This window comes from Rhinoraja longicauda, chromosome 6, assembly GCF_053455715.1.
Source record: "Rhinoraja longicauda isolate Sanriku21f chromosome 6, sRhiLon1.1, whole genome shotgun sequence".
NCBI lineage: Eukaryota > Metazoa > Chordata > Chondrichthyes > Rajiformes > Arhynchobatidae > Rhinoraja > Rhinoraja longicauda.
In genome coordinates this window covers 17,122,740-17,150,333 of record NC_135958.1, presented here as the reverse complement: position 1 = coordinate 17,150,333, position 27,594 = coordinate 17,122,740, and the positions used below count along the sequence as shown (strand labels likewise).

The window sequence follows — 27,594 nt, the reverse complement described above, 5'->3', positions numbered from 1 at the left end:
ATTCAAGTCAACTCAAGTCAATTTTATTTGTATATAGCACATTTAAAAACAACCCACTTTGACCAAAGTGCTGCACATCTGATTAGGAAAAAAAAAAAGAAACATACAGTGGCATGTTTATTTTATGCAAACACTTCATTAAACTGATGAAAATACAGGTCGTAAATGAAGAAATTCCCATTTATATATTGCTGCCAATATTCAAAACTAACCCGTACACTGCAGAGAGGTTTGAAAAAAAATGATGAGAACAGAGATCGCCAAGGAAAAGTGTGATAAGTTGACAGGGCTTGGTGTCAGGAAGGATTCAAGCAGCAGAGTTTGCGTGAACTAATTTCTGGACAATGCTGGTGGGAGGTGGTAATTTTCCAATGAAAGAATAATGGGATCCAGAGAAACCGCCAGGACAGCGGGTCTTTGTGGTCAAATTAAGACTCCAACATCTTTTCTGCACTTCGGAATTGAACGATGCACGATGGCGCTTAAAACTGGCGGCTGCTGTGGACTGACTCAATGTGGCCCAATATCTTACATTCTTAAACTTAGTATGATTATGCCTAATGTACAATAGGATTGTCATTGAACTGTGTGCAAAAAAGAATTTCACTGAATAAAATAAAAGAATGTAAAAGAATAAAATACCATTGAACCACTTAATGGAAATATGCACAGATACTAAAATTCTAAGCGATGACAAATTTAAAGGTGCAATGAAATCCCCCTACCTCCACAGGTAAATTTGGGACCTCTGTTTCCATGGTTTCTTGCAGTTCAATGAGCTTACAACATTTTGTCTCGCAGTTCGCACAAACCTCTAATGTTGTACACAGTTAATTTGTCAAGAGCTGGACATCATAACTGGCTTTCCTTTGCCAGAACTGGTTCTGAAATCTCTTCAAATTATTGTCAGCCAATTTGCTTGTGTATTTGTCTTAATATACTATGACAAAAGGAAAAAGAATGTCAGACTTAACCAAACATTGTATGTTAATCAGTTTCAATTCGAGCCCCTCCCTGATCCGTATTTACCTTCACTTAATCCCAGTATCAATCCAGATTAAAACAAGCAACAGTAACTGGGAATACAATCATTGTTCAGTTGAAAACAATATGGAAATTTCACACACCAGAACTAATTATCCAATCTCATCGGTGTTTTGTATGAATTCAGTTCCAGTGGAAACCCCTTTAATATGACAGAAACAGTTCATGTCTCTTTGACCTGCTTCCTTGGACTCTATTTAGAGTTGTAACTTCTTCACTACTCCTGCCAAGTGTTCATTCTGGCAGACCTTCCATCTGTTTTACTGTAGGAAGCCTCTTTACATTACAACCTTTTTTTCTCCATATACTTCCACTATATCCAGCTTCCTCTCACTGTACCTATGGCTGTGATATCGTATTTCTAAATCAGTTATTTTATCATCTATTCACTATATTATTCTCTTAACACAATTTTTTTCTGTTACTCATCTCCAACCTACTACTTTATCACTCTCCTGTCACTTGGATCCAGTCTGTGCAAACCCAACTTTACAATGCAACATTTCCCTGCTCAACTGCCATTAGAAAGCCAAGATTTTCAAAGGAAGCTTTTACCCTTCCTCCCCCCTCCCCCCCGGCTCTGCTGAATACCAATATAATACCTGCCCTCTCCACCCACATTGGCTTTGATTATATTTCCTTCTCAAGCCTTATCACTATTTTTTTAATCTGCAATATCCTTGTGTCCCAGTATCGTATCTCAGGTTGGTTGGATCTCCTTCTTTGGTTTATCTATCTATCACTATTGCATTCATTTCTCCCTCCTCTTTTCCCCCTTTCTTCTTCCCCTTCCCTCCTTTTCACTTTCCCCTTCACTACCTCTCTCTCTGTGTATATATACATACATATATTATATATATATATATATAAATATAAATATATATATATGCCCCTGTAGTTCTCTATCTATCTCTCACACACACTTCCTCCCAATGTGGCCAAGCCTCATCCATTCTCTGCATCTCCTCCCCTGGCCGACCTGTGTAACCAAGGTGATGTCGCAGCAAGATGATGTCCTCGGCGCTGGGCATGCTGGGAGCTGTAGTCCACCTCGCCTGTGGTCCGCGGTGACGCGGGTCACGACCTTCCGAGCGGCCGAGTTCGGAGAGATGCGCATGCGCGTTTACGTTTAGAGCTGTCAGGTATGGACACGTGGAGCAACGCCTTGTGGGTAATGTAGTTTTATGTGTGCTGTTTGTCAAGTCCCATGGTGGACTTCTCTCTCCTTCTCTCCTGAGATGCTACCTGACCTGCTGAGTTACTCCAGCATTTTGTGAATAAATACCTTCGATTTGTACCAGCACCTGCAGTTATTTTCTTACAGTCCCATGGTGGAGCTCCGCCAAGTCTTTCTAAATAAGGGAAACGTGGAAGTCGAAAATGTGAAGCTAAATAGTGAGCAGGCCAAGCAACAACATGGAAGCACACCTAATATCTCAAACCAATGACCATACATCAGAAATGGAAGATATCAGAGATAATATTAAAGGTGGAAAGAAAGAAGTCAGGTGAGAAAAGGACAAGAGGTCTGAATAGATGGAGAGGATGAATGACAAAGGGAGTGTCAGTACAGGGTGAAGGAAGATGATAACGAGACAAATAAAGAAACAAGTGGAGATATATGGAATTGCTAATGCTGCTTTACAAAAAAAGTCACAAATAAATTTCTTACACCTATCACACCCCGCTCCACCCCCTTTTTCTCCTTTTACCTGTCCCCTTCCACCTCTAATCCCTTTGCTGACTTCATGCTTCATTTTTCTTCACTAGTTTTCAAGAGAGAGTTAGATTTAGCCCTTATGGCTAAGGGAATCAAGGGATATGGGGGAAACGCCAGAACGGGGTATTGTTTGTGGATGATCAGCCATGATCATATTGAATGGCGGTGCTGGCTCAAAGGGCCGAATGACCTACTCTTGCACCTATTTTCTATGTTTTTTTCCTTATCTTGTAGCCTATCAGGAAAGCACGGTTTCTCCTTGCCACATTCACCTGCAGTCCCATGCCTGACCAATTGATGGCACTGTTGCCCACTAGGCTTTGACCTAATGTGGGATTTTGCTGGGAATTCAAATAAAAGCAGAAAATTCTGGAAGCATTCAGCAGGTCAGAGACCATATACAGTTTTTTAAAACTTTCTATCTAAAAATGTTGCCTGCATCCTAATTCAAACCAAAAACGAGTTACTTAAACAACAGCACATTGTGTATTTATATTGCAGCTTTCACCTTGGAAAATGTCCCAAGGCATTTCACTTGACCAAGCTGTGTGACACCGTGTACAGGGCATCGGATTTGATTTTAAGTGAGGTCTTCAATATTTGTGGAAACAAACTGGATTTGATTTAACTGAATCTGATTATTTATAAAAATTACTGAGTTTCCAACAGTTAGCTGTGAAATCTGGGTCATAGGAATTAATTAGGGTTTGGGCACGCAATCCCAGACCTAGTCAAGTCAAGTCAAGTTTATTTGTCACATACACATACACAATGTGCAGTGAAATGATAGTGGCAATGCCTGCGGATTGTGCAAAAAAAGAATTACAGTTACAGCATATAAATTAAAGTTAATACAGAGAAGACAAAATATAGTCCCTGGAGTTATAAAAGTTAACAGTCCTGATGGCCTGTGGGAAGAAACTCTGCCTCATCCTCTCCGTTTTCACAGCGTGACAGCGGAGGCGCTTGCCTGACCGTAGCAGCTGGAACAGTCCGTTGCTGGAGTGGCAGGGGTCCCTCATAATCTTGCTTGCTCTCGATCTACACCTCCTGATGTATGGGTCCTGCAGTGGGGCGAGTGTAGTTCCCATGGTACGTTCTGCCGAACGCACTACTCTCTGCAGGGCCGTCCTGGGCAGAGCTGTTCCCAAACCAGACTGTGATGTTGCCGGACAGGATGCTCTCTACAGCCCCAGAGTAGAAGCATTGAAGGATCCTCAGAGACACTCTGAATTTCCTCAGCTGTCTAAGGTGGTAGAGGCGCTGCTTTGCCTTACCCACCAGTACCCACCAGTGACTAGATCTTAAGTCAGGCCCAATCTCTGGCTCTCAGGCCTGACTAGTGCATGCAAAGCCTGCAGGTATCAACTCCCTGGAAAGATTCCCATAGAAGGAGGTGGGAAGGCAGAAGGATTTGTGGAAGGAACTCCAGAGCCCGAAGAAAGGTCTCAACCCGAAACGTCACCCATTCCTTCTATCCAGAGTTGCTGACTGCCTTGCTGAGTTACTCCAAAAATACTTTACCTCTTTAAATACCTCCAATGATCTAACCTCCACAACCCACTGGAGTAGAGAACTCCAGACTATCAGACAACATAAATTATCTATAAATTCTACCAATCAGTGCAAAGAAAAAGACAGAAAAAAAATAGCCATTACTGCAAAACACAATTCGAAAACAAGTCCATGGTCGTACAAGAAGTGGTCTATAGTATTCTATTGCTGAGGTAGTGTTAGGGTTGTGCAAGTCCGTTCAAGAACCTGATCGTTGTAGCAAAGTAGCTGTTTGTAACAAAGTCACTGACATGCCAAATCTCTTGAATATGCAGCTACAGCAAGCAATCAGGAAGAATGGCCACATGTTAGTTATTTCAAGAAGATTTTAAGTTCATAAAGTTCTAGGAGAAAAATAAGGCCATTCAGCCCATCAATTCTACTCTGCCATTCAATCATGGCTGATCTATCTTTCCCTCTCAATCCCATTCTTCTGCCTTTGCCCCATAACCCCTGAAACCCTTACTAATCAAAAAATTGTCAATCTCCGCCTTTAAAATATCAATTGACTTGGTCTCCACAGCCATCTGTGGCAATGAATTCCACAGATTTTCCGCTGCAGAAATTCCTTCCCATCTCCATTCTAAAGGTATATCCTTTCTATATGCTATGGCCTTTGGTCCGAGACTCTCCTACGAGAGGACACATCCTCTCCACATTCAATTTACCCAGGCCTTTCACTATTCGGTAAGTTTCAATCAGGTCCCCCCTAATTCTACATTCCAGCGAGTACAGGCCCAGTGCCTTCAAGCAAGAGTACAGATGACTCTAGAGCTCTGGTGAGACTGTATCAAGAATGATCTGGAGTAGGTCTGATCTCCCAACGAAGGAAGGATAAACAAGCAATAGACGGCGTGTCGCAAAGATTCACGTGACTGATGCCTGGAATGGTGGATTTGTCATATGAGGAGTCCTTAAGACTGACCATGTTCTCTCTCGAATTTAGGAAATGGAGCAGTGAATCAAAATTCTTACAGGGCTTGACGGAGCTGGTGCAGAATTAATGTTTCCTCTGAATGGGTATTTAGTACCAGGGGTCACAGTCTCTGAATAAGAGGTCGACCATTCAAGACAGGGATGAGAACAAACCTCTTCGCCCAGAGGGTGGTGCAGGCTCAGGCAATGAGGATATTCAAGTCAGAGCTCAATGGACTTTTGTGTATTCAGGGAATCAAAGGGTTAGTGCAGGAATGTGACACACTAAATGTTCAGCCATGGTCGTGTGGAATGGTGGAGCAGGTATGAGGGGCTAAATGTTTCTGTTTCTGATGTTTTTATGTTCTTAATGATCTGCAGTACAGAAGTCTTTGATTCAGAGGTGAGAATGCAGCTGATTGAGCCATAGCTGATATTTATCTGGGATGTGGGGGAGGGAAGAAGGTACAGTTAATGATTCAACTGTCAAGGACAGTCACTGTACTGGGTCAGGGCGGTGGTGAGCATGTTAAGGTCACTGAATGCTTCAAACTTGTAGCTGATGGTCTTCACTCATGACAAGAGCACAAAAAATAGGATCAGGAGCAGGCCACTCAGCCCTTCTAGACTGCCCCACAATTCAGTATGATCATGGCTTCAGGAGAAGGGTCTCGACCCGAAACGTCACCCATTCCTTCTCTCCAGAGATGCTGCCTGACCCGCTGAGTTACTGCAGCATTTTGTGTCTATCCTCCAGGGATATTGCTTTACCTGCTGAGCTACTCCAGCACATTGCTTCTTTTTATTTTGTAAGCTAGCATCTGTAGTTCTTTGCCTTTTCATCCAAAATCCAACAGTGAGAATGCGCCCATCTTGGTGCAGTCCAATCCTGGGGATTGAAACTCTCACCCGCATCCTATTCTCGCTCAATCTTTAAAAAGCACAGGCAACAGTATTGTGCAAACTCTCAAACGTCCTCTGAAGTTACCTCCAGGTTCCACTAACCATCAGGCTCTTGAACAACCCTGCACAACCCTAACCACAACTCTACCTCAGCGCCAAACTTCTATGGGCTTTGTATATGGTTGCACTATGAACTTCACCTTGCACTGTTATTGTTTGGTTACTTGGTATTACAGGAGAACATGGAAAAAACGCGTGACCTCTGGAGAACGTGGATTGGCAGTGTTTTAGGTTGGAACCCTTCTTCAGACCTGAGTTACTCCAGCATTTTGTACATATTTTGGGGCAGCTTACAATCCAACAATGATTCTCCAATTTCAAGTAAACCCCCACCCCACATGCTTTCTTTTTCCCCTGCCCCCCCCCCAGCCCAGTCGCATATATTTCTCCTATCATCTCCCATGGCCCTTGTCACCCTGCTCCTTTCCCCTCCCCTGTACACTCATCGCTCATCTCTCACCCCTGAGTCCTATATTTCCCTTTTAATTCCCCTTGTTCCCTTCCTCTCTGTTCCCTTCATCCATATTCCTCCCTCCAGGTGTCTCCTTTTCACCTCTAGCCTTTGTCACTTGCTCCACCCATCTGCTAATCACCTGCCCTCAACACACCTGTATCCACCTATCACTTGCCAGGCTTTGCCCCACCCTTATTTCTCTTTTCTTTCCTCTCCTTCGACTGATGAAAATTCACAATCTGAAACGTCATCTGCCCATTCACTGACACAAAGGCTGGTGGGTACATGGAACGAGCTGCCAGAGAAGGCAGGTACAATAACAACATTTAAAAGATATTTGGACAGGTACCTGGATCGGAAAGGTTTAGAGGGATATAGGCCAAATGTGGATAAATGAGACTCACTAAGATGGGGCATCTTGGTCGGTATGGTCAAGTGGGGCCTGTTTCCGTGCTGTGTGGCTCTATGACCCTCTAAGTTCCTCCAGCCATTTGTTTTCTGCTCAAGATGCCAGCACCTGAGTGCCCTGTGCCTCCATAACTATAGGCTTTCCATTCATGCCCATCACTGGCTAAATGGGATAAGTTGCAGCCACCCCACTGTTGCCCGCTGGGAGCTCTGCACAGCCAGAGGTGTCATCATTTACGGGAACCTGGTACTCTTCAAAAAAAAGTGCTGCGAGACTCTCCCCGGAGCTCTGACCAACATTTCTGCCTCTGTCATCATCACTAAGACAGATTAACTGCCTGCGGTGGGATGTTGCTGGGTAGAAAGTGTCCGCTACCTGGAATTGCAGAGTCATGATGAGTCACTTGGGATCTGCTGTCTACACTGGTCACTGACCTCTATCCAAGTGAAGTTATGACTCTCATAATGACATTCTGGGTCACTACATTTCTGGGAGCACTTATTATTTGTACGATTCAATTAGGATAAATGACACAATTTGTCTTACCCAAAGGGATAACACACTATCTTAAATGGTTTATAATTCATTCCAAAATGCAGCTGGCTGTTTCCTGTAGCCAAACACTGACCGTAATTCAAAGGTGTCAGTTGTCTTCATCAGGTTCTCAGATATCCCCAGGTTGTGACAGGCTTTACAGGAATACAAGTGCTTCCTTTACCATCGTCTCTGGATGATTCAGTGACTCTGAGCCACCTTCTTGGCTCAGCAGGTCCCTGGGGATCAGGGGTGAGTTGCTTCCGCCCTGGTTCTGAGGTGACTGATGAGGCCAGGGTGAGGATGGTGGAGGTGGAGTGCTCCTTCTGTCATTGACGCTGGCCTTCTGCGTGCTCCTGAGGCAATGATCAACGCCTCTCCGTGCCATCCCCAATGCTCCATCCCCCTTCCAGCAGCCAAGTGCCAGAGATTCTGAAGAGCTGTATAGATTGGGATTAAGATTCTTTTTTTTGCATACATATCAGTAAGATTATTGCCATATATAAATACAACCCTCGGTTAAGTACATAATGCATAGAAACAGCCCACTGAGTCAATATGCAGGAGGCCCACCGGATTTTGGCGCCATTTCACAGTCCTAATAGCAGCAGTCCATAAAAGCCTCATCGTGTGAACAGTCGTCCCTCTCCTTGCCCGGCCATCTTCAACCTTCGTGCCCCGGGGGCACTTCCACTAGCCGACCTCAAGGGCGCAGAAGGTAAGACCCCCGGTTCTTCTTACGGCTGCTTGTCCAGCATCCGCCACCATCACCAATTCCCTCCAACTCCCCTCTCTGGTCCTCGGTCTTCTGGGTGAGCTCAACAGCTTGCCTCACCTGATTCCACGGCAGGCGAGCCAGGCCTGGTGTTGGGGTATGGTTGAGGCACACTAGGACCTTCTGCCGCATGTGGCACACCAGGACCCCTAGGCTGTGGTCCTCCCCCCCCCCCGACAGAGCCTTCAAGTACATAGGGACATTCCCATGTGAGCGTACAACATTTTCAAAGTTCAAGGACAGAAAAGTTCAGTTATATTCATTCAAAGGCACAGACATTAGGGTTGCCAATTTCCTCACTCCCAAATAAGGGACAAGGTGACGCCACCACCCCGCGCCCCAAATGACCTCACCCAGCCAGCGGCCACGTACTCCTGCTCTGCCAATGGCGGCCACGTGCTCCTGCTCGGCCAATGGCGGCCACCCGGGCTGGGAGGTGGGTTGTTACACAACCTCCGTTAGGCGGCGCCCGGGCCTACACTGTCCGGGACTACAGCGGCACCCGGGCTACAGTGTCCGGGCCTACAGTGTCCAGGCCTACAGCGTCCAGGCATACAGTGTCCGGGCTTACAGTGTCCGGCCTACAGTCCAGGCCTACAGCGCCGTCCGGGCCTAATACGGGACAGGACAAACCAATTTAGCCCAAAATACAGGATGTCCCGGCTAATACGGGACAGTTCGCAACCCTAACAGACATACATTGAGGCACATCTCTAGAGAACAAGGAGTGCCAGTATAAAGTAACAGGATGAAGGAGATAAACAAAACAAAAAAACAAAGGACATGCAGGACACAGAGAGAGAGAGTGTGAATGACTCAGGCCTTAGAGTCAGGGAAGGCAGAAAGGAAAACATGGAAACCTGGCCAGCTCCTCGGCCAGGACCTGAGACCAGAGGAGATAAGGCCAACACACAGCGCAGTGATCCTACATGAGATCATACTGTGATGAAGCCATTGTCACATGTCTCACTACTACTGCCTTCTATAAGCCCCTTCTATTTGCTTGGCACACATTAAGATGTCCTTTGCTTTTAACACAATGAGCAATCAAGGCTTTGCACAGAGGAAGTTGTTCAGATGGAATATGTGCTGCTTCTCTCTGTATAAAGGTGGCTTTCACAAGCCCAAACTGTCAGCAGCAAGGTTGGAAGGATGAACATTATCGCTGGGTTTTGTATGTTATGGGAACTGGCTCAAGGAGTCTGTGCCAGGATGCTTTCTGCACCTTTCACTGGGGTCACATGCTGTTAATGTGTACACCACCTTCCCCCTGGCAGGCATGTTGCCAGCGAGCTTAAACTATCAAAACCCCACCTCACCTGTATCCACCTATTACTTTCCCACCTCCCCCACCACGATCAGTCTGAAGAAGCATCCCGACCCGAAACATCATCTACCATGTTCTCCAGTGATGCTGCCTGACCCGCTGAGTTACTCCAGCACTTTGTGTCTTTTATTTGTTAACCAGCATTTGCAGTTCCTTCTATCTGGGTGAGTGCTGGTGACTGGGCGATATCGGTGAACATGTGGGGAGATTTTGAAAAACTGAAGGGGATTAATGTGGGATTTGTGTAAATGGGTGTTTAATAAGGGCCACAAACTCAGTGGGCTGAAGGGCCTGCCCACAGTCTATAACCTGTGAACATTGGGGCAGGAGGAGGACAGGAGGACCCTCAACTCGGTTCTGTTCCTGGATGATTGGTATCTGAACTCTGCTTCCCCACTTGTATTCGGGGGAAGCCCCAGTGCTCCACAGTATCTTTGCACAGAGGGAGCTCATGTGCCTTTCAGGCTGACTTCAGTTGCCAGACAAGCTAACATTTACTGTGCAGGGCTCCACTAATGGGCAGCTCCACTCCAGACCAACTGTGACACAGCATTCCATGTTGTCTCACCGCAGGGCCTGTGTTGGCTGTCTCGGAGATGAACTTGTAACAAACTGAGGCCGAAGTATAAACACACTGCAGTTAGTTTGCGGACTTGTGGAAGAAGGGTTTCAGCAGGAGCTGGGAGCAGGAACTTATGAGGTCGGTGCACATGAACCCCACACAGGCGGTATGAGCCTGAGATCTACCCATGAATCTTCCAATGAGGCGTAAACAGCACGGAAAGAAGGCCCTTCGGCCCAACTCATCCATGCCGACCAAATTGCCAAACCAAACAAGACCTACTTGCCTGCACCAGGCTCTGATCCCTCCAAACCGGTCCAAGCAACTTCTAAATGTTGTAATTGTACCAACCTCCACCATTTCCTCTGGCAGCTCGTTTTATGTACCCTTGGTGTAAAAAGGTTGCCCCTCCTGTCCCTTTTAGTTTGGTCCCTTCTCATCTTAAACCTATTCTCTAGACTCCCCTACCCTCAGGAAAAGGCTGTGGCTGTTCATATCTATGCCCCTCATGATGGAAAGTACCTCTACACATTACCCCTCGGCCTCCTATGCTCCAGGGGGAAAAAAGATCTAGTCTATTCTTATGACTCAAACTCTCCAGACCTGGTAACATCCTCACAAATCTAATTTTGCACATTTTCCAGGGAGGATATTTTAAACGTGTCAGAAGATCCCATGTTTAGTAGGAGTCAGAAACCAGATAGCCTTCAGCCTCATGCTTCTTCAGTTTAATCCAGTTTATTGCTGTCGGAATAATGAGTCTATAGTCATCGGTGAGACAGAGGTTCACCTGCACCTCCTCCAACCTCATCTATTGCATCCGCTGCTACAGATGTCAACTTATTTACATCGGCGAAACCAAACGCAGGCTCGGCGATCGCTTCGCTCAACACCTGCGTTCGGTCCGCGTTGGCCAAACTGATCTCCCGGTGGCCGAGCACTTCAACTTCCCCTCCCATTCCCAGTCTGACCTTTCTGTTATGGGCCTCCTCCAGTGCCATAGTGAGGCCCACCGGAAATTGGAGGAACAGCACCTCATATTTAGCCTGGGCAGCTTGCAGCCCAGTGGTATGAACATCGACTTCTCAAACTTTAGATAGTTCATCTGTCCCTCTCTTCCCCTCCCCCTTCCCAGATCTCCCTCTATCTTCCTGTCTCCACCTATATCCTTCCTTTGTCCCGCCCCCCCGACATCAGTCTGAAGAAGGGTCTCGACCCGAAACGTCACCCATTCCTTCTCTCCTGAGATGCTGCCTGACCTGCTGAGTTACTCCAGCATTTTGTGAATAAATACCTTCGATTTGTACCAGCATCTGCAGTTATTTTCTTATACTCCATTTTCTTACCACTAATTGAGGTGAAATAACCTCCAACATGAGGAAATCCCAGGATGATTCCCCCCAGGGTGGTGGAAGGAGCCAACGGCATTGTGCTGAATAGGAGAATCAACAACAAGAGGACATAGGTTTAAGGTGAGAGGGGAAAGATTTAATCGGAACCTGAGGGGCAACTTTTTCACTCAGAGGGCAGTGGGTATAAGGAATGAGCTGCCAGTGGAGGTAGTTAGGGCAGGTACTATAACAACATTTAAAAGACACTTGGACAAGAACGGAGATAGGAAAGGTTTAGAGGGATATGAACCAAATGCAGGCAAATAGGACCAGCTTAGATTGGGCATCTTGGTCAACATGGATGATTTGGGCTGAAGGGCCTATTTCTGTACTCCATGATTCCATGCTCTATTTTCCAGCATCTGCCTACTTTTCCAGCATACTATGAAAACATTCCAAAGATCGGAGAAGAAGACGAGAGAGAAAATAAACACACATCAAGCTCGAGTCCAAACCAAACCAGTCTGTGCACACAGCTCCAGGTCACTATTAAAGTCAAGGTTTTGCACGTCATAAAACCTTATTTGGAGTCACGTGGAATAAACAATTCCAGAATCATCGTCAAGAGGTGTACTTTCTCAGTGTCTAGTACTCCAAATTATGTGCTTGTGGTTTACCAGCGCATGATTAGGAGTACTAGACGATGACGAAGCCTGCAGACAGGCCGGTTGCTATGGTTACCTGTGGTGGCCTGTTAGTCTCTGGCATTGTCTCAAATACTACAGGCTGCTTTGGGAGTAATTCCAACAACATCACCGACAGTCCAACTTTCTGGGCAGTCTGAAGAAGGGCCCCTCCCCGAAACGTCACCCATCCTTTTTCTGCGGAGAAGCTGTCTGACCCGCTGAGTACGTCAGCACTTTGTGTCTACCCCAGGGCAGATACGCAGGGAGGATCAAGTACCTGGCAGGGGATGGGGAGCATGAGATGAACTGGGAACTGGACGCCCTAAATGAGGTTATGGAGGAGGTAAGTGGGATAGAGAGGAGTGAGGTATGGGGGTGATAGGAGGGGTGAGCTGAAGAAGACACAATTGGGATAAGGAGGGACGAAGTTATGGAGGAGGATGCTGAGATGGGGGGGAGTGAGGGGGTTGTGAATGTTACTGGGATAGGGAGGAGTACGGTCTGGAGGAGGTTGCTGAGAAAGGGAGAGGTGAGATGTTGAGGAGGTTACTGAAATAGGAATGTGTGAGGTAAGGAGGAGGTTACGATGTCAGGTAGGATGTATAGGGAAGGTGATGGGATAGGGAGGGCTGAGGAATGGGGGGGTTAATGGGATACAGAGGTATGAGTTACAGGGGGCTTACTTGGAGAGGGAGGGGTAAGTTTCTGGAGATAGACACAAAGTGCTGGAGTAACTCAGCGTGTCAGGCAGCATCTCGAGAAAAGGAATAGGTGATGTTTCGGATTGAGACCCTTCTTCAGACTACCTGTCCAGAGATGTTGCCAGACTCGCTGAGTTACTCCAGCATGCTGTGCCTATCTTCGGTGTAAACCAGCATCTGCAGTTCCTTCCTACACAGTAAGTTCCTACTGGGATAGGGAGGTATGGAGGAGATGAAACTTGATTCGAGGGACTCGGGTTGGAGTTACCCTGTGGAGTTTGAGGTCTGTACTCCCAATGCTGGGCTCAAGCTTGGTTGATGACAGGCCAGAACCAAGAGCTAAGTGTTCCACTGAGTAGTTGCATCAAGCTGTACTGCCAGCACCTCTCCCCCTTTCCCCTTGGGAACCCCATGTTCACTGCAAAGAGTCTCTCTCTGCTTCTTCAGGTCAGCACCTTCAGGCTTCACCAAAGGTCACCACCATGATTACATCGCAACTATCAAACCCAACTTATATGCAAATATATGTCAGTCACCTGTTCATAAGTCCATAGGTTGTAGGAGCAGAACTAGACCATTCAGCCCATCAATCATGGCAGATCTGTCTTTCCCTCTCAACCCCATTCTCCTGCCTTTTCCCCGTAACCCCTTACACCCATACCAATCCCATGACCTCAGTGTGCCTGCAAGCTTTCCACAGCTGGATGCATACTCACTTAAACTGTGGCCACTGTTGTTTTTGTTTTTAGGGATATGGGCATTGTTTGAAGTGTGGCTTGTTGGGTCATTTAGATGGTATTTAACATGCATCCACATTGGTGGCTCATGAGTCATATATGGATCAGACTGGTAAACAGGGCAGTTTTCCTCTTTCGAAGAGCTTGTGAACCAGACGTTTTGGTCATAATGACAGGAACGTGGGACTTCCAAAGTGGTTACAATGGTCAACAGGCCCAGGACTCCGGGTGAATGTCTCCCCTGGCTAAGGAGTCTCGCACCAGGCGTCTGAGAATGAAGGGAAGACTATTTATAACTGAGATAAGGAGAACTCTTTTCACAGAGAGTGGTGAATCTTTGGAACCCTCTACCCTTGAGCCCCGTGGAGACTCAGCCATTTAATTCATTCAAGACAGTAATTAATAAATGTCCGAACATTAAGGGAACTAAGGGTAGAAATAAAGAACTACAGATGCTGGTTAATACAGAAAAATGCTGGTGTGATTCAGCTGGCCAGGCAGCATCTCTGACAAACATGCATAGGTGACATTTTGGGTCGAGAGTCTTCTTCAGATTGATTCTGGGGGGAATCATTGCCTCACAGTGCCAGCAACCTGTGTTCATCCCGACCTTGGGTGCTCTCTGAGTGGAGTTTGCACGTACTCCCTGTGACCGTGTGGGTTTCCTCTGGGTGTTCTCACATGCCTACGAAGTGCGGGTTGGTAGATTAAATGCCCACTGCAAATTGCCTCTGGTGTGTAGGTGAGGGGAAGAATTTGGGTGGAGCCGATTAAAATGTGGGGATAATTTAAAAAATGGCAGTAATGTAGAATTAGTGTAAATGACTGCATATGGTCAGCATGGACTTGATGGGCTGAAGAACCACCAGTCTTCTCCCACCAGTGTTACTGTCTCCAATTACATTCTATCTCTGTCCCACCCACTCCCCTGACAACAGCCTGAAGAAGGGTCTCGACCCGAAACATCATCCATTCCATCTCTCCATAGATGCTGCCTGTCCTGCTGAGTTACTCCAGCATTTTGTGTCTATCTTCGGTTCAACCAGCATCTGCAGTTCATTCCTACACATTTTTGTGCAGTTGGACTCACTTACACATGCCTGCAAACACACAGATTCAGACGTACACTTGCAAACAGGTGCTCAGAGAAAAACATTTAAACTTTCCATCAGCTGTTTCTTTGGTAATTTTCATTCATCTTCCAGCACCATTAAGCCCTCTTCGAGCCAAGGAATCATACAGTGTGGAAACAGACCCATCTTGCCCACTCCGCCTTATAAGGTCTCTTGCCCTTCTCAACAGGTGCCCAGTGCTGACCTGACTGGGTCAGTACAATTCAGAGCAGAGGCCTTCTTGGGACAGTCTCAGAATGGCTGGAGGGCTCATCAAGCAGAGCTCATCTCAATGATCCTCCTGGAACATCTTACTCTTAACCTTCAGTTTGTCAACCTGCTGTGACTGCTGGCTGTACCGTCCTTTCCGTTTCAACGGTCTTGCAGATGAGGTCGCAGAGCTCGACCTGGTACCACCAGTGGAGGTCACCACCAGGTTGTTCACCTGTCACCTCCGAGGTCACCACCAAAGCAAACAGGCCTCCCTGATAGTGACTGCATCTTATCTGATGCCATCCTGACTCAGGTAGCGGGTTCAGGTTAAGAACTAACAGAGGTAGGGGTTAGGCTCACAAATGAAGTTTCAACACAATTTCAGTCTAAAATCCGTGACCTGCAACCACTTATGGTAGTTCTGCCACACAGCGTTGTAGACTTTTAAGAGGAAGAGAGAGAAAGCTGCTGTTACTCTCTCAATAAATCTGAACTTAGTGCCTTCTTTGCTCCACCAGAATCAGCTGGTTGTGGTAGATCTGTTTGTGTCCACCACACTCATCCAATGAGTTGAAGACTGGATGTATCCATCTGGTCTTCCCACTGATACAAGCCAGGCCTGTTGACAGGGGAGACAGTTAGCTCCTTGTCTCACTGCAATCCAAGTTCATGGTCTGGGTAGAGTCACACAGCCTGGAAGCTGGCCCTTTGGCCCATCAGCCATCCATTTACTCTGATCCTACAGTCATCCTATTTTATTCTCCCAACATTCCCAAAAACTTTCCCAGACTCTATCACTCACCCACACACTGGGGAATAATTTATAGTGGCCAATTAATCCACACGTCTTTGGGATGTGGGAGGAAACTTGAGAACCCAGGAAAAACCCATGAGGTCGCAGGGAAAACAGAACAAAGCACTGCGTAAGTCTGCAAGAAATTGTAGATCTAGCCTAATCCATCACAGAGACAATACTGTCCACCATTGACTCCATCTACACTTCGCGCTTACTTGGAAAAGCAGCCAACATAATCAAAGACTTGTCCCACCCTAGTTATTCCTTCTTCTCCCTGCTGCCTTTGGGTGGAAGGTACAGAAGTTTGGAAGCATTCACCACCAGACTCAGGAACAGTTTCTTCCCCCATGTTCAGTCTTCTGAATAGTCCTTCAATATATGTTAGGATACTATCCGCTTCATCCCTACCCCATTGAGGACAATGGACTTTGTCGATGGAACTGATGTGTCACAATGCTGAGAATGATATTCTCCACTCTGCATCTTCCTCTTTGTTCTACGCAGAGCACTGCCAGTGATTGTCAGAGATGGATATCAGAGACTAACTGACTCAACAGTCTCAAACCCCCAGTGACACGGGTTTAATTCTGCATATGGTGCTCTCTGTGTGGAAGTTGCATCTTTCCATCCCAAGGTGGTTTAGTTGGCCTTGTGTTAGTGGGAGGTAGGAAAATCAGGAGGTGGGAGTGTAAATGGACATGTGAGAGAATAGCTGAGGAGAATAGATTGCGGGGAAATAAGTGAGAATACACTGAGTGCTAGCGTGGACTCGATGGGCTGAATGGCCTCCTTCTATGATGCACTTAAATATAGGATTTGACAAATGATAGCTTCATTAGCCAGATATCTGTCACAGAGGTGGCCTTTGTCGCATCTGCCTCAACCAACACCCCCAGCAGCATGTTCCAGCTCTCACCACCCTCTGTGTAAACACATGCCCCACACTGTGAATGCTGAGTGGCTGAGTATATTCAAGGGTGAGATCAATGTCCATTCCTGGGGCAATAGAGGGATAGCAATGGAATCCTCTCATTGAATGGCGCCAGAGGCTAGAGGGCTGAATGGTCTACTCCTGCTTCTAATTCATTTGTTCTTCTGTTATATCTCCTGTTACAGGAGATTTATAGCTTCCAGTCAGCATGTGATCGACAAGGCGACAGGCTTCCAATCCAAGAGCAGTTGCTGAGTTGTCGAACATCCTGATTGGCGCATCACATATTTCCTCACCCCTGCTTTTAATATCCGGAGAGGAAGCATGGAAACTTATTACTTTTTCCATCCTTATTTTGTTTTAATTATTCTGAATTACGTTAGTTCCACCCCTTGGTCTATTTTTAGTTTTCTGCAAATCTCTGGCATTTGATCCCCATTCTCTGCTGTGAAGTTGGATACAATGCAGCCATTCACCAAGCCTGCCATTTCCTGATTTTGGGTTATAATGTCACAAGTATCTCCTCCTCCCCCACCTTAACCAACCCACTTTCCCTCAATTTATAAGAGTCTCCAATTATTTTTCTTGTCCTTCAAAATTCTCCTCACATTCCTTGTCTTTAATCATTCTACCACTTGCCCTGTAGTTCATGGTTTCCCGGATATCTCCACTGGCCTTTTTAACTTCATAAATTCTTCCTTCTCATCATCTATCCAGCCTCTCTTAACTTCGCCCTTGTCCTTTAAGGATTTTCTCAAAACTTATTTCTTCCATCAAATACTTCAGTGTACTCTCTTTCCTATAGTTTTATTCATTAATAGTTCACTCGAGACTACTCTAAGCAGTTCGTTCCTCGTCCCTTCTGAACTTAAAACCTCAATTTAAAAGCTTGGTGATTGATCCTTCTTCACGTTAACATTGAATTTTAGCACATTACTAGACGACCCATGGACGGACCCGTTGGGTCCAAACCTCTCCTGCGACGGCCATCTTCTTTGACCCTCTGCCGCTGTGCTGCACCATGGGAGGAAGGTCAGGCGCGGGGGAAGGCCGGGATGGGCGTCCTCCCGGCGCTGCTGCGCGGGGGGGGGGGAGAGCACATTTATTAAAGTTTATTAAGTTAATTACTTTTAAAATGTAACAAAACTATATCAATGCACACCGCAGGCGAATGGTGGGTACAGTGGGCCTAAAATTGTTGCACTATCGTGTACCGTTTTGGCTGTATTGCAGAAACATACCTATATACAAATATATATACATACAAGATGAGAGTTTTGGTAATATATAGATGACGGCCTTCTTGCTAGTTGTTCCCTTTGCATTAGATTTTTGACGAGCTGAGAAACATTTTGGTTAAGAAAACTGTCCTTTATCCATTCAGGAAATGCGCATTCTCAAGATTGCAAGCAGTTTTGCTTTGTCCTTTCCTTATGACAACTAATTTTAATTTGACAGTGGCTTCTGAGAAAGGAACCTGAATTGTTCCCTCATGGTTCTCTCCATCTGCCACCTGACCCACTGAGTGGTTCCACAGTTTACTCTTTTTATTTCACATTTCCAGCATCCGCAATTTTTTTTAAATTTATTTTCGTTCATCTGAAGGCAGCTCTGGGTATGGATTGGAGGAATCCTGTGTCCCAGTGTCAGGAGTGCAGTATATCTCTGCAGACGATGGAAAGAGAGGGAAACGTCCCAATCTGTCAGCCCACCCAGACCATCATGCTCCTCCTGCCCCATTTGTGACAGGGTCCGTGGATCTTAGAATGATTCAGTGTATTTTTTCTTAGAATGATTCAGTGATTCAGTAATTCAATTCAATGATTTTATGATCCTTTATTGTCACATGTACCTAGCTAGGTACAGTGATTTTTTTTTGTTTTGCATACAATCCAGTAAAATGATACTCTACATAAGTACAATCACAGACAGGTACAAAAGTCCAACGTCTGCAGTGTAAGAATAGTAGACTTCACCATGGCAGTACACAAAGAATTGCCACGTCTCTGGTGCTAACTTGTGCCCTTCAAGTTTCAAAGCTCTTAATAGTACAGTCTTATCTTGGCCTTAAAGGCCCGTTGTCCTGGTGGCGGCACTGGGTCAGTGTTGCAGGGGTTGACCTGGCCTGGCGATGCTGTCGGTGTCCTCTACCGCTGCTCTGCCTCTCTGTGCTGCTGCGGGCTACGTCTGATCCGCTAGCTCGGCCTCAGTGGAGCCCCCAGTGGCACCCGTTCCATGTGATCGCCCGGCTGCCGCAGAGCCTCTCGCGGCCCACTCCACAGACACCTCGACCCGTGGACACACTGTCCCCTCAATCACACAGCCACCGCTCAGCCTCCGCGGAGCTCGAGTGGAAGCAAGTCAGCCTTAATCCCCAGGCATCGCTTTAAAAAAAGAAATATAGACCTGGACTTCAATGAGTGTTTAAAAATTCTGGAGCTAAAAATGTGGGATGGTTTACAGTTGATCAGTTCACTCGAAGTCTTTGGCTTCTAAATCTATATAGCAACTAAGAGTTTCTATGATTTTCTACGATTTACTGCAGTTCCCAGGAAGTTTGCAGGCTTGGCTTCCTGTTTGGCTGCAGAATATTGGAAATGTTGGAATTGGCTGCATTGGTCCCATGGCAGAATCTGTGCAAGTGGAGAGTGTGGCAATGGGTCTGCTGGTGTACGAGGTGAATCAACGCACTGACACACAGTCAACAAGCCTCGTCACTATTTAAAAAAGATGGTGTCTCTCATGAGGAAGTCTTCTGTGCTTTTCACTTCCACTGGACTCCTGCAGATACACCCATCCCAGATCTTCCATGTTGGCCAGAAAGGATTCCTGTTACTTGGGAGAGAGAGACACACAGAGACAGAGACAGAGACAGACAGAGACAGAGAGAGAGAGAGAGAGAGAGAGAGAGAGAGAGAGAGAGAGAGAGAGAGAGAGAGAGAAAAAGAACGACAAAAAGAGAGACTACAGAGAAAGAGGCAGAGTGTGTGTGTGGAGACAAAAAGAGAGAGACTACAAAGGGAGACAGAGACAGAAGGATATAGGAATGGAGAATGAGGAGATGATTACATTTGAATGTCTGCTCCATTGTGAAATCTCCTCGCGGTATGCCGACTGAAGAAATTCTCCTCTCTCTGGCAGGAGTTGTGCAACTGCTCCCTCACTGCTCCCCCTCTGCGATTCCTACTGCTCCCCAGCAGAGTCTGAAGAAGGGTCCCGACCCGAAACGTCACCCATCCGTTTTCTCTAGAGATGCTGCCTGACCCGCCGAGTTACTCCAGCACTTTGTGTCGATCGTTGATTGCACTTGGATGTGGACTCACCTCTGCGCTGCCTCGTACCCCATACTCAACCAGACCTCAGCCACTCCGTCCCAGCTGAGCCGGCTGCCCACCTCCTTGTGCACTGTACATGTGCCAAGGTCTAGAAAAGGATGTCCTGGTGAATCTGTGCTGTTCTTTGCCACAGAAGGCTGAGGAAGTAAAGTCAGTGGATATTTTGAAGGCAGAGATTGATAGACAATAGACAATAGGTGCAGGAGTAGGCCATTTGGCCCTTCGAGCCAGCACCAATATAATATCAAGACTCTTGATTAGTACGGATGTCAAAGTTTATGGAAAAGGCAGGAGAATGGGGTTGGGAGGGAGGGATAGATCAGCCATGATTGAATGGCGGAGTAGACTTGATGGGCCGAATAGCCTAATTCGACTCCTATCACTTATGATATTCTGATCTATGGTCTTTATTGAAGATTGTCTCCAGCAGCTATGAAACAGAGTACTCTCTGATCTACATGCTGTTCACAGGGCCTTATACTGAGCTGTGTCAAATGCTGCTGGAAGATTGTTACTCTAAAAGACAGTGTACAAAAATAACTGCAGATGCTTGTACAAATCGAAGGTATTTATTTCCCAAAATGCTGGAGTAACTCAGCGGGTCAGGCAGCATCTCAGGAGAGAAGGAATGGGTGACGTTTCGGGTCGAGACCGTTCTTCAGACCCGAAACGTCACCCATTCCTTCTCTCCCGAGATGCTGCCTGACCTGCTGAGGTACTCTAAAAGTCATGTCTTTGGGCTGCCCAAAACAAGTGGACCTTTCAGAATAAGGATATGTCCATAAGGGAGCAATGTTGCCCACTGGCACATTCCAGGTTGTGGATGAAACGGACTGCAGTGGCTCGATTTACAATATCCTCTGCACCAAGACCAGGTTTAAAAAGCCCCTCGGCTCCACAACTCTCCAGAGTTCAGATTTTGCAGAGGACGCTTCGTGAAGAACTTAACTCCAGAGTAGCTAATTTACTGGCTGCATCAGTGACCCTCTGCCCATGACAAGGTATCAGCCTCAGGAGGTGCTGCATTTCCCGAACCCTCCCCCCCCACCATCAGGCTCCCTCTCCCTCACCTTGTGCCTCAGAGTTGGGATCTCCCACCCTGACCACCCTCCGTGTCCCTGTCTGCCCCCGGTCATAGGTTCAAGCCTTGGCTCCAAACCTCAGTGGTTGTGGGGCCCCTGGTATTGCGCGCTGCTGGGTTTGACAGTAAACCGGTGAATGGAACCCCGGGGAGTCCTTGAGCCACAAAGAGCCCGTGGGTTTCAAATTACTAGTCCCATGCAGGCCGCCGAATCTGTGCTGAATGCACACTGGCCAAATGGAGAAATGTGATCATCTCTCACCTCCCTCTCCCTCCCTGTTTCCTCTTCTCTCTCTCTCTTACATTTTAAAATTTCTCTCTCTCCTCTCTCCACATCTCTGAGTCTCTACCTGACTCTGTTTGTCTGTCCTTCCTGTCTTTCAACTCCATCCTAACTTTGCCTTGCTATCCCTCTCTCCTTGTCTATCTCTGACCTTATCTGACCTCATCCCATTCCTTCTCTCCTGAGATGCTGGCTGCCTGACCTGCTGAGTTACTCCAGCATTTTGTGAATAAATACCTTCGATTTGTACCACCATCTGCAGTTATTTTCTTATAATATCTGACCTTATCTCTCTCTGTCTGTCTCTGTCTCTCTCTCACCCTTAGTCACTGACTTTCCCTATTACCTCTGAAAAAGGGTCTGAACCCAAAACGTCACCTATTTCTTTTCTCTATAGACCTGCCTGACCCGTTGACTCCTGCATTTTGTGTCTTTCTTCGGTGTAAACCAGCATCTGCAGTTCCTCTCTCCTTCTCTCTGACATCTTTGCACTCTGTATTACTCTCTCTCTCTCTCTCTCTCTCTCTCTCTCTCTCTCTCTCTCTCTCTCTCTCTCTCTCTCTCTCTCTCTCTCTCTCTCTCTCTCTCTCTCTCTCTCTCTCTCTCTCTCTCTCTCTCTCTCTCTCTCTCTCTCTCTCTCTCTCTCTCTCTCTCTCTCTCTCTCTCTCTCTCTCTCTCTCTCTCTCTCTCTCTCTCTCTCTCTCTCTCTCTCTCTCTCTCTCTTTCTCTCTTTCTCTTTCTCTCTCTCTCTTTCTCTTTCTCTCTCTCTCTCTCCGTCTATCTTTCTCCCTCACCCAGTCTATCTCTCTCTCTCTGCCTCTCTTTTTCCCGCTTGGTCTCTCCCATTCACTTTTATCTCTCTCTCTCTCTACCTGTCCTTCTGTCACCTTTTATGTCTTTCTCTCTCTGACTGTCCCTGGATTTGCTGGTAAATTTCTCTCCCTCCCATTTACTGGTAATCGCCCTCATTTGCTCCATGTTTGCTCCAGCAGGAAGAAAGGATAAGGCTAACATCAAACAAGCAACATTCTTACCATTTGAAAGATAGCCATTACAGTATTACTCATATGTGACCTCCTACAGATCCCTGCGTATCCACTTTCTATATTATTTAATGATAAAATGTGAAAATAGGTGCTATTGAATCACCAAATTTCCAATTTGGAAAAACTTACAAACGTGATCTCTGACTTGTGGGTCTTCACTGCAGAGTTTGCTTAACTGACTGACCATGGACACATTTGCTGAATAATGTGATAACTTATGAGGTTTTCAACCTTAAAATGCATGGAGTAAATTGCAAGATGCTGAGATAAATGATTTCAAAGTCAGGAATAATTGGGCCAGCAGTAGAACTGCTGCCTTACAGCACCAGAGACCCAGGGTCCATTTTGGCTATGGCTGCATGTCAATACATGCGGCATGGGGCGGCACGGTAGCGCAGCGGTAGAGTTGCTGCTTTACAGCGAATGCAGCGCCGGAGACTCAGGTTCGATCCTGACTGCGGGTGCTGTACTATAAGGAGTTTGTACGTTCTCCCCGTGACCTGCGTGGGTTTTCTCCGAGATCTTCGGTTTCCTCCCACACTCCAAAGACGTACAGGTATGTAGGTTAATTGGCTGGGTAAATGTAAAAATTGTCCCTAGTGGGTGTAGGATAGTGTTAATGTGTGGGGATCGCTGGGCGGCACGGACTTGGTGGGCCGAAAAGGCCTGTTTCCGGCTGTATATATAATATGATATGATAATACGGAGTTTTGCGTTCTCCCCGTGACCCACGTGGGTTTTCTCCAGGATCTACAGTTTCCTTCCACACTCCAAAGACGTACAGGTTTGTAGGTTAAATTGGCTTGGTATAATTGTAAATTGTCCCTAGTGTGTAGGATACTGTAAGTGTGCGGGGATTGCTGGTCAGCCCAGACTCGGTGGGCCGAAGGGCCTGTTTCTGCACTGTATCTCTAAACTAAACTAAATAACTTTATCCATTATTGCCTTCACATTAGTTTGCTAAAAATATCCATAGCAAGATTTTTGTTTTGTGTTGTTATAGAGATGTGGCGTTTATAGCATTTGTCCGGATCTCAACGAGTAATGTGTCTGGTCTGGCCAATGCTATAGTTACTAGCCCTGGCTGGAAGTGTCCTTGCTATGTGACTACGGATCCATGCTGACATGGAACAAAAAAACTCAAAAACAAACCCAGGGAAGACTGGAAATGTGAGCAGCTCAGGCGGTATCTCTTGCCTTCAGCGGACGGGGCATTGAGTACACGAGCCGTCATGTTACAGTTATACAATATGCTTGTCAAACTGCACCTGAAGCATTGAGACTTGGAACGTAGAACAGTACAGTACAAGAACTGGCCCTTCTGCCCACTGGAATTTAGAAGGATGAGGGGGGATCTTATTGAAACATATAAGATAATTAGGGGATTGGACACATTAGAGGCAGGAAACATGTTCCCAATGTTGGGGGAGTCCAGAACAAGGGGCCACAGTTTAAGAATAAGGGGTAGGCCATTTAGAACGGAGATGAGGAAGAACTTTTTCAGTCAGAGAGTGGTGAAGGTGTGGAATTCTCTGCCTCAGAAGGCAGTGGAGGCCAGTTCGTTGGATGCTTTCAAGAGAGAGCTGGATAGAGTTCTTAAGGATAGCGGAGTGAGGGGGTATGGGGAGAAGGCAGGAACGGGGTACTGATTGAGAGTGATCAGCCATGATCGCATTGAATGGCGGTGCTGGCTCGAAGGGCTGAATGGCCTACTCCTGCACCTATTGTCTATTGTCTATTGATATCTATCCCAGCCATAGTGCCAATGCAAACTAATCCCATCAGCCTGCACATGGTTAGTATCCCTCTATTCTTTGCCTGTTCACCTGCCCGTCCAAATGCCTCTTAAACAGTGCTATCCAATCTGCTTCCACCACTTCTCCTGGCAGTGAATTCCAGGTACCTACTGCTTTCTGTGTAAAAAACTTCATACCACTCATTTAAGCTTTTTCCCTCCCACCTTCATGCCCCTCAATGTTTGACATTCCCACCAGAGGAAAAAGACTCTGACTACTTACCAGATCTATGTCTCCCAGAATTTTACATACAGACATTGCCCAACTTATGTAAGGGTTACGTCTCGCGGACTGATGTTGCTTATGTCAGAAGTTACGTGAGTTAGAAATCGAAGTGCTATTGTACACGTGTAAATTTACTATTTGACACGGAGACCACGAGGGAGCTCCAATGCGGAGACCACATGGGAGCTCCGACGCAGAGACCACGCAGGAACGCTGACATGGAGACCACATGGGAGCTCCAGCACGGAGACCACTGGGGGAGCTCCGACATGGAGACCACGTGGGGAGCTCCAACATGGAGACCATGGGGGGAGCTCCAACATGGAGACCACGTGGGGAGCTCCAACATGGAGACCATGGGGGGAGCTCCGACATGGAGACCACTGGGGGAGCTCTGACATGGAGACCACTGGGGGAGCTCTGACCTGGAGACCACGTGGGGAGCTCTGATATGGAGACCTCGGGGGGAGCTCCAACATGGAGACCATGTGGGGAGCTCCAACATGGAGACCATGGGGGGGAGCTCCAATGAAGGAGACCATGGGGGAGCTTCACTTCCCAAAATGAAACGCCTCACACATGGAGGAACTCAATAGGTCAGGCAGCTGGTAGACTTGCCTTTATCAGCATTGAATGTAAAAGTCAGAAAGTCATGTTGCAGCTTTATGGTTAGGCAGTGCCTTGGAGTATTGCGCACAGTTCTGGTCACCACATTATAGGAAGGATATGGATATGGAGTGTGCAGAAAAGGTTTACCAGAATGCTGCCTCTATTAGCGGGTATTAGTTATAAGGAGCGATTGTTTTCACTGGATTGTCGAATGTTGTGGGGTTATTTGCTTGCTATACAGAATTATGAGTGCAATAGATAGGGCAGGCAAGACTTTTTTTTCCACGGTGGAAATATCAAAAGCAAGAGGGCATGGCTTTAAGGTGAGATGAGGCAAGTTCAAAGGAGAAGGAGAGTGATGGGTGCCTGGAACGCTTCTAGGATGGTGATGCAGGCAGATACAATGGTGGCGTTGAAGAGGCTTGTAGATAGGCACATGGAATTGCAGGGAAAGGGTGGATATGGATCATGTGCAGACAGAGGAGATTAGTTTAACAGGGCATCAGGTTCGGCACAGACTTTGTGGGCTGAAGGACCTGTTCCAGTGCTGTACTGCTCGATGTTCCATGTTCTAACCAGCCTGAGTAAAGCGTGTCTGCTTCTTCAATTCCTGCCGGTTGTTTGATACCCGTTGCCCAGAATCAGGGGCGGCCACAGTAGAGTTGCTGCCTTGCAGCGCCGGTGACCCGGGTTCAATCCCGAATACGGGTGCTGTCTGTACAGAGTTTGTACGTTCTCCCCGTGACCGCGTGGGCTTTCTCTGAGATTTTCAGTTTCCTCCCACACTCCAAAGACGTACCGATATGTATGGCTTGGTATCATTGTAAATTGACCCCAGTGCGAGTAAGATAGCGTTAATGTGCGGGGATCGCTGGTCGGTGCGGACTCGGTGGGCCGAAGGGCCTGTTTCCACACTGCATCTCTAAATAAAACTAATCTTGGAGTGAGACCAGGGACTGCAGCACTGACCTGTAGCAGCCGTCAAAGGGTTAACGCCCCCTCCCCCTCCCCCTCCCCCCCACCACCCCCACTGAGGACTTGCCGGGGAGACCCAGAAACACAGGTTTGGATAAACATGTGTCTGAACCGTTCAGGCTGAAACCAGTTCCCGGCTCACAATGAGAAGTGCATAAAGGGAGAGGCAGAGAGGACTGCAATCACAAGGCAGGGATTTGTAGTTCATGGAGGAACCACCTCCCCAACCAAAGGGAACAGCTGGGAGCTTCATGCATACATTACCATACAAATAATCCCGCAGGCAGTTCAACGCTAGCTCGCTGACAAGTGTTCATTCAATCCCCCCCTCCCCTCACACCCCCTAAACAAGGAGCCCATCATTTATTTACATCCATTTTGAAAACCATTTCACCTTACCTTTAAAAATCTAGCACAAGGGATTACGCATCTCTCCCAGTTTTGATTAAATGAATCATTACATCAGGAAAGCTTTGTACCCAACCAGCGATGGCTGTATCTGCAAAGATGATAAACCGAGTTCAAACAATAGGGAAATAATATCTCCAAGCCCGACTCAGGAATAATTCATCACCTGGAGCTGAGTCACTTTTCTTCCTACTCATCCTGTTATCGGGTTGCCTGCGACTCCTCGTCTCCAGATGATGCTGACTCACGCTGATACAGGCTTCCGTGACCTGCATTCACATCGCAGCCTCCCGAGCGGCATTACAACCAATAAGGAAACAGCCTGATTCTGTACACAGCAAGAGGCCATAGATGGAGGGTGACCCGGCAACATGTATCAGTGATACTGGCCGAAGGATGCTGTTGTCCGGCATTTGGGTCTTGCTGGACTCTTTGCATCAGCTTGACCGAGGCAAGATACTCTCAAGGTCCACCTTCATAGGGATCTACAGGAGTCGCTGCCTCAAAAAGGCAGCCAGCATAGTCAGAGACCCACACCACCCTGGCCACACTCTCTCCACTCCTGCCATCGAAAAGAAGGTATAGGAGCCTGAAAACTAACGTCCAGGTTCAGGAACAGCTTCTTCCCTCAACCATCGGGCTACTAATAGTTAATAGTCAATTTATTTGTCACATACACATAAATGTGCAGTGAAATGAAAAATTACCCGCAGATCAACAATAAGACCAATAAGAATAATCAATAAAAATGCAATAACACATACAATCATAACCAACACCAAACAAAAGAAACATCCATCACAGTGTCTCCTCCAGTCACCTCCTCACTGTGATGGAAGGCCAGAATGTCTTTTTCTCTTCCCTGCCGTCTTCTCCCGCGGTCAGGCTGTTGGAGTTGCCACGTCAGGGCGGTCGGCAGGGCCGTCTTAACGCATGGGCCTGATGGGCACTTGCCCGGGGGTCCACGAGCATAGGGGCCCCATGCTGATCTGTGTATGTTAAGTGACTTGCAATAAATAAATACTACTTTAAAAATGTAGGTTCAATAAGTGCTTTTTTCGCAACATTTTCG

General features: G+C 46.8%; 1 protein-coding gene across 10 annotated transcripts in view; it reads right to left on the bottom strand.

Annotated features, from left to right (window-relative positions):
- Positions 1–26,998, bottom strand: part of fbxl9 (F-box and leucine rich repeat protein) — a 40,944-nt gene extending 13,946 nt beyond the window's left edge. The window contains exons 1-4 of one of the 10 annotated variants that reach the window (XM_078400578.1): positions 26,689–26,998; positions 26,514–26,613; positions 7,688–8,033; positions 726–940 (exon numbers count right to left, since the gene is read on the bottom strand). In XM_078400578.1, the coding sequence (XP_078256704.1) occupies positions 726–758 (33 nt within the window). In that variant the 5' untranslated portion in view covers positions 759–940; positions 7,688–8,033; positions 26,514–26,613; positions 26,689–26,998. The other 9 variants (XM_078400582.1, XM_078400580.1, XM_078400583.1 and 6 more) reach the window with 9 other exon arrangements.
- Positions 26,999–27,594: the final 596 nt, after the last annotated feature.